Below are 12,648 nucleotides of genomic sequence, written 5' to 3' on the forward strand. Positions count from 1 at the left end.
ACAAACGTTCATAATCAGTGTAGCTGCAGTACAAAATAGATCATTATAATGTCAAATCCAGCTGCTCAGTCTGAAGACCTAAACCGCTAGATGGCAGCCCTATCATCTACTGTTCTGAGGCGTGACATTTCTTTGGGAGTCAGCCATTGATTTATAAAGAGCAGTTTACCGCGTGTCCCCCTCGGCTCTCCGCTGTGCCTGAGTCAGCATAAATTTAGAAACCAGAGACTAACACATGAAGAAGAGTTAGATTTTTCTCTCCTGCAGAGAAGGTCGTTTGACTGATGAAACAAATGAAATGAAATGCCACAAGCAGTTACCTGGACACATTGAGAGCTGGAATAACAAGCCAAACAACAGCTACTCTAGATACTGTCAGTTTCACACAAACAGGACAGTACAAGTACAGTACAAATTAATAAATCAGTATAAAACAGGTCCTTAGACATCAGATTATTTTTATTATCACATATAGTACATACAGTAAAAAATGTGTCAACATTTATTAAACATGATTCCTTAAAAAACATTCAAGCCTAATATAGGAAAATCAATATAATTCTCTCTTTCTTGTGTTTATAGTGTTTTGATCAGCCACTACTTACACACACAAGAGACAATCTTTTGATAACAATTCAACCATCAATGTATTGCAAGTCAAAACAATGTATTTGATAAAATGTCAACACATCGTTTAAGATAAGATGTACTGTTGTATTTCATTATAATACATTGTGTACCTAATAAATTGGCACAAACAAAGCTATTATGATTATTAAATCACAGCAAGCATAACAGCCTCCGATAATAATTCATAATCACAATATATAAAACAAAAAGATCAGAAGACTGCCATATAAGCACAGTCAATTTACCGTTTATCACAGTATAAGCTTGTCATTATTGTAGTGAATAAAGAGCTTAAAGCTGAATTACTTAAGATTTAAAGCTGACTGTGAAGTTTCTTGATGACTTCCCCCCACCTGTGGATAGGTGGGCTGCCACTGGCTACCAGCCGCCTGAGCAGGCTGCAGGGCTGCAGGTGGGGCACATCAGGGTGAGCCTGGTGGTAGTGCTCCAGCCTCTCCAGGACCTTTGCCAGCCCGACCATGTTGGCGTAGAACATCGGACCTCCACGGTGCCTGGGCCAGCCGTAACCAGAGACATAGATGACATCAATGTCTTCTGGACCGGCAGCTATTCCATCATCCAGGATATGGAAGCCCTCGTTGATCAGGGCATAGAGGCAGCGCTCCAGCACCTCCTGGTGGTCGATGCGTCGCGCCACCAAGCCGTGCTCGGCTCGGTACGCCTCCAGAAAGCTGTGCAGCCAGGGGTCAGACCTGGCAACGCGACTCCCAGGTTTGTCATACTGGTACCATCCCCTGCAGGTTTTCTGGCCAAACCTTCCATGCTCACAGAGCAGGTCTCCCAGAGGACTGTACCTGCGACCTTGTCGGACTCTAGCAGATCGCCCTGATGCCCCGCCAGGCTCCACTAGCCCGTCTCCTTTCCTGACTCTCCAGCCCACATCAAGCCCAGAGAGGTCGGACATTGTGAACACACCCATGGGAAAACCAAACTCCTCCAGTGCTCGATCGACCAACTCAGGTGTAGCTCCCTCCTCCAAAAGAAAGAAAGCTTGTTCAACATATGGCTTCAGCATGCGGTTCCCTACAAAGCCTCGGCAGTTGCCAACTGCCACACTGGCTTTGCCCATTTTCTTCCCCAGTTGCATGGCAGTGGCCACAGCTTCAGGAGAGGACCGAGGCCCGTACACCACCTCCAACAGCTTCATGACATGGGCTGGAGCAAAGAAGTGCATCCCGACCACCAGCTCGGGGTTTGGGGTCTCAGAGGCAAGCTGGTCCACGTCTAGAGCAGAAGTGTTGGTGCACAGTAAAGTGCCGGGTTTACAAACAGCAGAAAGCTGTTTGAAGACTTTGGTCTTCAGGGCCACGTCCTCGAAGACAGCCTCGATGACCAGGTCGACATCCGCCACAGCCTGGATGTTCTGGCTGTAGATGATTCTATCAAGCGCAGGAGCCACACCACGTCTCTTGGCTCCTCGCTCCAACATGCCAGATACCGCCTGCTTTGCCTCCATCAACTGCTTCTCTTGGGTCTCCACGGCGATCACAGACAACCCGGTCTGAGCCAGGGCCACGGTAATGCCTCTCCCCATGGTGCCGAGGCCTTTTTAGACAATATCACAAATCAAATAATACCTCAGAATCACAATTCACACATACCACAGACAATTTTAGACAAGAAAAAACAACAATATATACAAGAAGAATCACAGTAAATAATGTGTTTGTGTTCTCATAATGCTAGTAGGCAAATAGTTTTAGACTGGGAGTTTTTCAACGCTTGCAATTTTAATGCACAAGCTGCTGGGCTTAACGTATCCAGATTGTCATTAATCCAACCCTTGCTGCAGAGAAGAGAGAGCTCATCCATATATATTCAGCGTAACTATAGATGAGCTTGTGCGTATTGTTAGCTCAGATAAATAGAAATTAAAGAAGCTTTTACCAATGACAGCTGCTTTATGTACGGGCCTGGGCTTGCTTGTGTCCCAGCGGGCTCCACTGGGCATCCTCCACCTGCCAACAGCTCTCTGAGCAAAGAAGCAGTACTGCAGGGCCCGGGCCTGGCCTGAGGTGAAGAGAGTGGCCATGAGCTCTTGCTCTCGCGCCATGCCCTGAGTGTACGGCAGGGTGGCAGCTGCCCGCACTGCCTGGACACATGCAATGGGTGCAATAGCTCCACGGGCACTCCGACGCACCTTCTGCATGACCTCCTCAAAGAGAGCGTCCAAATCAGGCTGTTGTGGACACGGATAAGTACTTATACGACGAGGATCCAGTGACCGACCTGCAATACAAACAAGGAGGAAACATGACTCCATGAATGACATGTTTACATGGAGTTTTCTGACTTTTCTAAAAATAAATATAAATTATTGCAGAATATTATTTCTAGACTCAAAAGTGCTTCCTACTTCCCATTAGTCATTTTTCTCCAGCCTGTATATAATTGGTTCCTCAATCACTAGGTACCCCAGTAGTTTAAAGAGCAGAGTGATATGATAGATCAATTCTCAAAATAATTATAGAGACTCCAGTGCCACTTCACAGATGCAGTATACTTAGAATAACACCGATATGAAACTAAATGAAGGCAACAATTTGGTTCTGGGCGAAATACAGCTAGTGCATTTCCGACTCTGTTAGCAAAGAGGGGAGTGATTGAATTTTTGTGATTCTCATGCCTGCAAGCAACGATACAATACCAGGGCAATTTTCCAGGTGAAACTACATGACAAGACTTAAAATTAGATCCTCAAAGCTTCCGGTCTGCTGTATTTAAAGCCTACGAAGAATGAGAGAGAAGACGACCACCAGTCTGCTAAAACCTTGTTAAAAGCATCTTAATACCCATTCCTGTCTCGTCTGACATGATCACATGAGACAGTAGTAGGAATCCCTCACAGCTTCACTGAATTACATTCACTGGGTCTGGGCCAGAAACTGGGTCACCATGGCAAAGCTTAAAGTGACAGCAGCCACATCTAATCTGTTATCTCCACTTAGTCCACTAACTTTCAATTGTGTCTAATAAAGTCACGATCAATATATCACTGCAGAACAGTACATGCTGAAGGTCATAACAGGTCAGTTAAAAGTACAATTATAAATGTCGATGAGATGCTGTGTGGCAACGCAATGTGATTCCAATGTACTTTAGAAGGGCATTATTGCAGCGGTTAATCTGTAAATGGTTGAGCTGCATCGATGGATTTGTTGTGCAGCAAGAGGAAAGCCTGGCTGTTCTGACAGATGTAGCGGGCAGATGTTGCAACTACTGAGGTAAAAAAGTTAATCTGGTCACCAGCAGAGACTTGAATCTGCGCATGTGTGTGTGTGTGTGTGTGTGTGTGTACAACCCTCCCCTCCCCCGTGGATCAATGAAGGTTGTCAAACCGTTTTTTAAAAATTATTTATGTGCCAGCTATACTGCTGTTTAGTGTTTTTATGTATGAATGTATCTAAATCTATTCTATGCTTGTTGACTCACTGGCCGTGCATCTCAATCTCTCAAACATTCAGACGTTTCGATTGCAAATTTAGATACATATTTCCCTTCCCAATTTAACACCCCTGCTTAACTCAACTCAAAAGTCGAGTATCGGTCAAAGTCTCCACAGATTTCCTTCCCGTCTCCTCAAATCTCCCCTCATATATGCTGTTGGCTTCACTGTCTGACTCACTCTAAGCTTCAGCTTTAAAAACAACACTCACTTTCTCACCCACTCAAAGTCATCTTGGCAGTACTATGTGGAAAAAAGTGTATTTGTAAAAATAAACAGACTGCAATCATCTTGTGATTGTGAAATGTTGTTTTACAGGCAATCCTAGGGACTTGCTTTTAGCATTTCGTGCAGACTTAGAGTGATCATTTGCTACAGGTGGAACATTTTGCACAAACTAACAGTTTTCAGACCAATTTAAATATCTTAAAAAGGTCCCATCATTGCCAAGTAAGCTAGCAACAAACTGTTAAAGATGACAAGTAACTTGCTTCTTAAATTACAGTCATGAAAACATCCTTATTTTCACTTTATACAAAAGAATCAAAGGCTGTTGTAAAACCAGCTAAAACATAATTCACATTGACCTCATAATCAGAAAAAATATAAACACTCAAAACTGCACGCTGGAGTAGATGGTATGTGCAGTACTTCACAATATGAGCTTGGTAAAAGCATTTCTTGATACTTTTGAAGAAATATGCTTAAGGACTTTCCTATTGAGAGTTGTATGAAATTATTGATATCATAATCATATCTGTACGTTAAATATAAAAAGTGTTGAGACTAGCAGAAAGGGGAAACAGCTAGGGGGTCTGAGCGCTCAGGCCAAGAACCAGTCCAGCAAATAACCTGCAATTTGTGGTTTTTACACTTTAGCTTTTGAACGGATAAAAAACTACACAATGCGTTGATTAGAGGTTTGCTGCTAGGCAACTATGGAAAGAACAAGGCTAGCTGTTTCTCACTGCTTTCAGTCGTTATGATAAGCTAAGGTAAGAGAATCAATAGCAGGTCTGAAAGAGTAGTACCACTGAAAATGTTGTATAAAAAGGTATTACTTTACTATGAAAAGGAGATGTATAAATGTTTGGCTACTGTTGAATTATTGTAAAGTATAAAACATCATCTGATCAACAGCAGAATTAGAAAATGTAAGCATTGTACAAAAATAGACTACAAATTGTTCCTAAAAGTTGCTTTTTCATTTAACACACCCTTTACACATACATAGAAATCCTTTTTGGTAAACTGTGGCGATGTGGGCCACTTTATCAGTCCATTTAGAGTGTTAATTATTCTGATTCACGAACACAGAGAAAACCATATCCTCCTAAATGACTGGCTAGAGCCAGTTATTAATATTCAAGGATAGTTTGTCCCTTTTCGCCCTTTTAAATAATAGAGCAAAAGCAGTGAAGACATCAGAGCAGATCTGACAGAGCCATGAAACATTTATGGCTTCTGTGGTAGAGGATCTGCCTGCCGTGTTTTCTGCTTCCTTTGATTTCCACGAACCTACATGTCGACAGTTCTTGATGTTCGGACTTGCCCAAAATAACTTCTCTGGGGAGGAATGTAACTTCTTTCCACTAAATTCATTTTTTAAGCCAGTAGAAAGTGAATGGATTTTAAAACTTTTGCAATCGGTTTTCTGTGCCTCACCTGCAACACTCAGGGCAAACTTCACAGCTGCGTCCACAGTGTTGTGGTCAGTAACCTGATCGACTATGCCAAGTTGCAGGGCCTCAGCGGCAGTGACATGGCGGCCTGTGGGAGATAAGAAGGGCATCAAAGGTCTATCTGGATGACATGTGACATTTCAAATGCTTAGATGAGGGATAACACGCTTTCCAGCCAAGCACAGTATAACTACATTATTCCCTTTTAGATTTGGACAAAAGCCATTTGTGTCCTTGATAAATGTCAGAATACGATAAAGAATAACAGTTTGCTTAACCAAAATGTCTAATGATCTGAACAGGGCAGAATATTAGACACATGCTGACCTCTGCTGGTCATCAGAGTAAACTACCAATCTTATGTTAGCAGCAGCTGCATGTTGTGAAAAGGGCGTCCATCAACAGCTCTGCCAAGTCAATGATTGTTAATAATACATTTTTAGATCAACAATATGCAGGGACATCTACATGTGGGTGTAAAAACAGAACACTCAGACCAACATTTGATATGATTGCATGGCATACTGATTCTAGAAAGATATCACAATACTGATAACACCAATAGTAATCCATGACATCGCCTGATATTTCAGGATTTTGCTATAGTCACAGTATCAAAATCAATCATTTTAGGGCAGGAGTTGTGTCAAAGTCATAATTTGGGTATCAGGATTATATTAAGATGCATTGTGACTTATTCATATAAATATACACTTCCCTTTTTCTAGCCTGACACTTTAAAGAATGTCAACACTTTTATAATCATTTCTTTAATAGTCAAGCTGGGTTAACCTGTCTTCACTACCTGTGGTGATGAGGTTTAAGGCAGCTGGGACCCCGATGAGCCTTGGCAGACGTTGGCTTCCTCCTGCGGCTGGCAGCAGACCCAAACTCACCTCTGGAAGCCCCAGCCTGGCCTGAAAGGACACGAAGGCATAAAGTATGAGTAACAGAAGGGGCTTAACAGTGTGGGTTTTTCATGTCATTCTTACGCTTAACAATAACTATATATTGCACAGGTTATTACCTTTTGCACAATAGTGAAGGTTGTGTTTTGAACCTAACAAATAAACCAACACTTACTCATTACAACATGCTGGTTAGACACTGATGCAGCACTACACTGACATTAAAAAGAGAGAGAGAGCAATCTGAAGCATGAACTCACTTTAGAGTGTGCAATTCGATAATGACAACCAAGCGCCAACTCAAGCCCTCCACCTAAAGCGCTTCCTTCTATGGCAGCCACCACCGGCTTGTTGGCAGACTCAATGGCGTGGATCATCGGAATTAGTGGAGGGCCAGACATGTTTGACCCAAACTCCTTGATGTCTGCTCCTGTTGTGCAAAATGCAATGGATTTTGTTATCAAAAGTGTTCAAAAAGAAAGACAGAAACAACAGACTATATAATAAGTTGCATCTGGTTCAACACAAATGTTTGGTTGTGCTTCTGTCTCTGAGGAAATGAACAAACCCCCGGGAGGCATATATACAGTGGTATTTGATACACTGCCGATTTTGCAGGTTTTCCCACTTACAAAGCATGTAGAGGTCTGTCATTTTTATCATAGGTACACTTCAACTGTGAGAGATGGAATCTAAAACAAAAATCCCCCAAATCACATTGTATGATTTTTAAATAATGAATTAGCATTTTATTGCATGACAAGTATTTGATCACCTACCAACCAGTAAGAATTCCGGCTCTCACAGACCTGTTAGTGTTTCTTTAAGAAGCCCTCTTGTTCTCCACTCATTACCTGTATTAACTGCACCTGTTTGAACTCGTTACCTGTATAAAAGAGACCTGTCCACACACTCAATCAAACAGACTCCAACCTCTCCACAATGGCCAAGACCAGAGAGCTCTGTAAGGACATCAGGGATACAATTGTAGACCTGCACAAGGCTGGGATGGGCTACAGGACAATAGGCAAGCAGCTTGGTGAGAAGGCAACAACTGTTGGCGCAGTTATTAGAAAATGGAAGAAGTTCAAGAGGACGGTCAATCTCCCTGGGTCTGGGGCTCCATGCAAGATCTCACCTCGTGGGGCATCAATGATCATGAGGAAGGTGAAGGATCAGCCAAGAACTACACGGCAGGACCTGGTCAATGACCTGAAGAGAGCTGGGACCACAGTCTCAAAGAAAAACCACACTACGCCGTCATGGATTAAAATCCTGCAGCGCACGCAAGGTCCCCCTGCTCAAGCCAGCGCATGTCCTGGCCCGTCTGAAGTTTGCCAATGACTATCTGGATGATCCAGAGGAGGAATGGGAGAAGGTCATGTGGTCTGATGAGACAAAAATAGAGCTTTTTGGTCTAAACTCCACTCGCCGTGTTTGGAGGAAGAACAAGGATGAGTACAACCCCAAGAACACCATCCCAACCCTGAAGCATGGAGGTGGAAACATCATTCTTTGGGGATGCTTTTCTGCAAAGGGGACAGGACGACTGCACCGTATTGAGGGGAGGATGGATGGGGCCATGTATCGCGAGATCTTGGCCAACAACCTCCTTCCCTCAGTAAGAGCATTGAAGATAGGTCGTGGCTGGGTCTTCCAGCATGACAACGACCCGAAACACAGCCAGGGCAACTAAGGAGTGGCTCCGTGAGAAGCATCTCAAGGTCCTGGAGTGGCCTCCAGACCTGAACCCAATAGAAAATCTTTGGAGGGAGCTGAAAGTCCATATTGCCCAGCAACAGCCCCGAAACCTGAAGGATCTGGAGAAGAGAAAGAGAGAAGAGAAAATCCCTGCTGCAGTGTGTGCAATCCTGGTCAAGAACTACAGGAAACATCTGCTCTCTGTAATTGCAAACAAAGGTTTCTGTACCAAATATTAATTTCAGTTTTTCTGATGTATCAAATACTTATGTTATGCAATAAAATGCAAACTAATTATTTAAAAATCATACAATGTGATTTTCTGGATTTTTGTTTTAGATTCCGTCTCTCACAGTTGAAGAGTACCTTTGATAAAAATTACAGACTTCTACATGCTCTGTAAGTGGGAAAACCTGCAAAATCGGCAGTGTATCAAATACTTGTTCTCCCCACTGTATATATATATATATATATATATACACACACTTCAATTGTTAAACATTTATTAAATGACACAGTATTGTTTTTATTTAATCCATCCATCCATCCATCCATCCATCTTCTCCCGCTTTTCCGTCAGGGTCGCGGAGGTAACAGCTCCAGCAGAGAGCCCCAAACTTTCCTTTCCCTGGCCACATCAACCAGCTCTGACTGGGGGATTCCAAGGCGCTCCCAGGCCAGCGAAGAGATATAATCCCTCCACCTGGTCCTAGGTCTACCCCTCGGTCTCTTCCCAGCTGGACGTGCCTGGAACACCTCCCTAGGGAGGCGCCCAGGTGGCATCCTCACTAGGTGCCCGAACCACCTCAACTGGCTCCTTTCAACGCAAAGGAGCAGCGGTTCTACGCCGAGTCCCTCCCGGATGACTGAACTTCTCACCTTATCCCTAAGGGAGATGCCAGCCACCCTGCAGAGAAATCCCATTTTGGCTGCTTGTATCCGCGATCTCGTTCTTTCGGTCATGACCCATCCTTCATGACCATAGGTGAGGGTAGGAACGAAGATGTCCCAGTAGACAGAGAGCTTTGCCTTCTGGCTCAGCTCTCTTTTCGTCACAACGGTGTGGTAAAGCAACTGCAGTACTGGTCCCGCTGCTCCGATTCTCCGGCCCATTTCACGCTCCATTGTTCCCTCACTCGAGAACAAGACCCGCAAGATACTTGAACTCCTTCACTTGGGGTGAGGCTTCATTCCCTACCTGGAGTGGACAGTCCATCGGTTTCCTGCTGAGAACCATGGCCTCAGATTTTGAGGTGCTGATCCTCATCCCAGCCGCTTCACACTCGGCCGCGAACCGATCCAGTGAGTGCTGAAGGTAACAGGCCGATGAAGCCATTAGGATCACATCATCTGCAAAAAGCAGAGGTGCAATCCTTAGCCCACCGAACTGCAGACCCCTTCCCCCACGACTACGCCTCAAAATCCTGCCCATGAATATCACAAACAGGATTGGTGACAAAGTGCAGCCCTGGCGGAGGCCAACCCTCACCGGAAATCGGTCCGACGTGCTGCCGAGGACCCGGACACAGCTCTCGCTTTGAGAGTACAGAGATTGGATGGCCCTGAGTCGAGACCCCCTCACCCCATACTCCCGCAGCACCTCCCACAGTATCTCCCTGGGAACCCGGTCATACGCCTTCTCCAAATCCACAATGCACATGTAGACCGGATGAGCGTACTCCCAGGCCCCATCCAGGATCCTTGCGAGAGTGAAAAGCTGGTCCGTCGTTCCACGACCAGGACGAAATCCGCATTGTTCCTCTTCAATCTGAGGTTCGACAATCGGCCGGACCCTCCTTTCAAGCACCTTAGAGTAAACTTTCCCGGGGAGGCTGAGTAATGTGATACCTCTGTAATTGGCACACACCCTCTGATCCCCCTTTTTAAAAAGGGGAACCACCACCCCGGTCTGCCATTCCTTCGGTACTGTTTCCGACTTCCACGCAATGTTGATGAGACGTGTCAACCATGACAGTCCCTCAACACCCAGAGCCTTCAGCATTTCTGGGCGGATCTCATCCATCCCCGGGGCTTTGCCACTGTGGAGCTGTTTGACTACATCAGTGACTTCCCCCCCGTGAGATTGGAGTTGATCCCCCTTCATACTCCAGCTCCGCCTCTAACATAGAGGGCGGAGTTGTTGGATTCAGGAGTTCCTCAAAGTGTTCCTTCCACCGCCCTAACACACTATCAGTTGAGGTCAACAGCGTCCCATCCTTACTGTACACAGCTTAGATGGTTCCCTGCTCCCCATTTGGTTTGCAATAGACAATTGGAAGAAGTTTTTATTTAATCAACAAATTCTATTTAAAAATGTTTTTGCAAGCCTACTGGGGTTGTATAATGTACTCTTGTCACCTTTTGCACTGATCTCTACAACCATTTCAAGGTTTGTAATAGACAATTGGAAGAAGTCAAGTCAAAACACAATTCAAACATATTTTGGGACCTATTTGTGCAACCATTGTAGAGTTGCAGAAAATACAAGACATAAAAATAATGTCCATACCTCCACAGAAGACTCCATTCTGGCCACAGATGACCACAGCTGTCACGTTTGGGTCACTGAGGGCTCTCTCCACTGTATCGACGATGCCCTGCCTCACCGCTGCACTGCATAAAAAAATAACATGTTTACATTATACTGGATGCACAATATTTCTAAAGTTCACCTTTCAGTAACCCTTTAAATTGTTATAAGTCCAGTAAAGCGACGATTTACACCTTTCTGTTACAGGACTTCTTCCTCTAAATAATGTTAATTATTATGACCTACATTTAGTAGTGATCTTCAGGATAAATATTTGGGACAAGCACCCATTCTGTTGTAGCGCTGCTTTTAACCCATAACTGAAGCCGTCTGCAGAAGTAGATCATTGACCAGCAGATTAGGCTTTGCAACACCACAATACTATAAGTAAAAGTCCTGCATTCAATAGTTCACTTAAGTAAATTTAGAGAAAACTAATCATCAAAAGCAATTAAAACTATCAGAAGTATTCATTATTCAGCACAATTTTCCCCTGTCAATTATTTTCACAGATCAATTATCTAGTAAGCAGCCAATTCTAGCAGGTCAAGATAGAAGGTTATTGTATACATATACATTGTATATTGTCTACATCAATGTTTCATTGTATGCAAGGTTATCATACATTTTGTTAATGTAATAATTTCCTCTACCATGTCAATTCTGTCGGATAAAGTATATATAATTGAAAATGGAAATTCCTACACCTATAATAGACCTAAATACTTCAGCAAATACCTTCCCCTTTGATCTGGCAATATTTATATATATTTAATATTGTTCTGACAAAACAAGTTATTACTATCGCTATCTTGTGTGCGTTATCCTGTGGACGTTTTGAATTCAACATCCCTAACGCTTCTATAAAAGTCCCACCATGTAGGACCATGCAGTATTCTCAGTAGAGGAACAAAAAAACTCCAGGTAAGCTCATGGATCAAAGAAGCTCTGCTTCCTGTTGACTTTAGCTCACCTGAGTGCGTTGACAGGCGGATTCTGGAGAGTAATCAAAGCGACAGACTCCGAAACACGCTTATATGCAGCCATCTTTCCGAATACCAGACACTGTCGCACTTGTTTCTGGTTTGTGGACTGAACTTTGTAACTTTAGTCCTGCTGCCAAGACTGCATCACCTTTATCACACTTTTGCGGTCCCTCTTCTTCTTCACTTCTTTTCTGAGTTGTTTATAGTGGGCGGTTTTGGGGGTAACGATTCCGGGCTTTAGCGCCCCCATCTGGCCTGGAGTTAGTTAGAAAAACTAAATATGTCCATTTGTCCCTTTTTTCTGCGTATGCTTTTAATTTGCCTATTTTAGTGTAGTATCGTTTAATTCATAATAACGCGTCTTTGAGCACCAGTACAAGCTCAAAGAAAATATAATCTATTATTATTATTATTAATGCTGATGATCATTATTATTATTATTATTATTATTATTATTATTATTATTATTATTATTATTATTAATGCTGATGATTATTATTATTATTATTATTATTATTATTATTATTATTATTATTATTATAAGGCAATGCTTTTTTTAATTACAAAAACATATAAATAAATAATTGTCAAAATAATTCAAACGAATGTTTCTTCACTATAAGTGTTGTACTTTTGCCAGCAGGAGACCATGAATTAGAGAGGTGTTTGTTTTGGTTGCAATACGCTGCATAATAGAGTTATTGAGTTTTTGTAAACAAGGAATATTCCCCAAAATGATTTTTTA

General features: G+C 43.1%; 1 protein-coding gene across 1 annotated transcript; it reads right to left on the bottom strand.

The window, feature by feature from the left end:
* Positions 1-441: 441 nt before the first annotated feature.
* Positions 442-12,093, bottom strand: ehhadh (enoyl-CoA, hydratase/3-hydroxyacyl CoA dehydrogenase). The gene is made up of 7 exons (XM_063886977.1): positions 11,891-12,093; positions 10,897-11,000; positions 6,947-7,116; positions 6,584-6,695; positions 5,762-5,866; positions 2,539-2,880; positions 442-2,196 (listed from the first exon to the last, which is right to left on the bottom strand). Exons 1-7 carry the CDS (start codon positions 11,962-11,964, stop codon positions 944-946), a joined length of 2,160 nt encoding a protein of 719 aa, XP_063743047.1. The 5' UTR covers positions 11,965-12,093; the 3' UTR covers positions 442-943.
* Between the last annotated feature and the right edge of the window lie 555 nt (positions 12,094-12,648).

This window comes from Eleginops maclovinus, chromosome 7 (assembly GCF_036324505.1).
Source record: "Eleginops maclovinus isolate JMC-PN-2008 ecotype Puerto Natales chromosome 7, JC_Emac_rtc_rv5, whole genome shotgun sequence".
Lineage (NCBI taxonomy): Eukaryota > Metazoa > Chordata > Actinopteri > Perciformes > Eleginopidae > Eleginops > Eleginops maclovinus.

What these genes read in the sequence shown, in the direction of transcription:
- ehhadh (XM_063886977.1), bottom strand. Translation starts at nt 11,964, where the DNA reads ATGGCTGCATATAAGCGTGTTTCGGAGTCTGTCGCTTTGATTACTCTC. An exon ending in CCGCCTGTCAACGCACTCAG is followed by an intron (nt 11,001 to 11,890) that starts GTGAGCTAAAGT and finishes TTTTTTATGCAG; the next exon opens with TGCAGCGGTGAGGCAGGGCA. An exon ending in GAATGGAGTCTTCTGTGGAG is followed by an intron (nt 7,117 to 10,896) that starts GTATGGACATTA and finishes TTTGCACAACAG; the next exon opens with GAGCAGACATCAAGGAGTTT.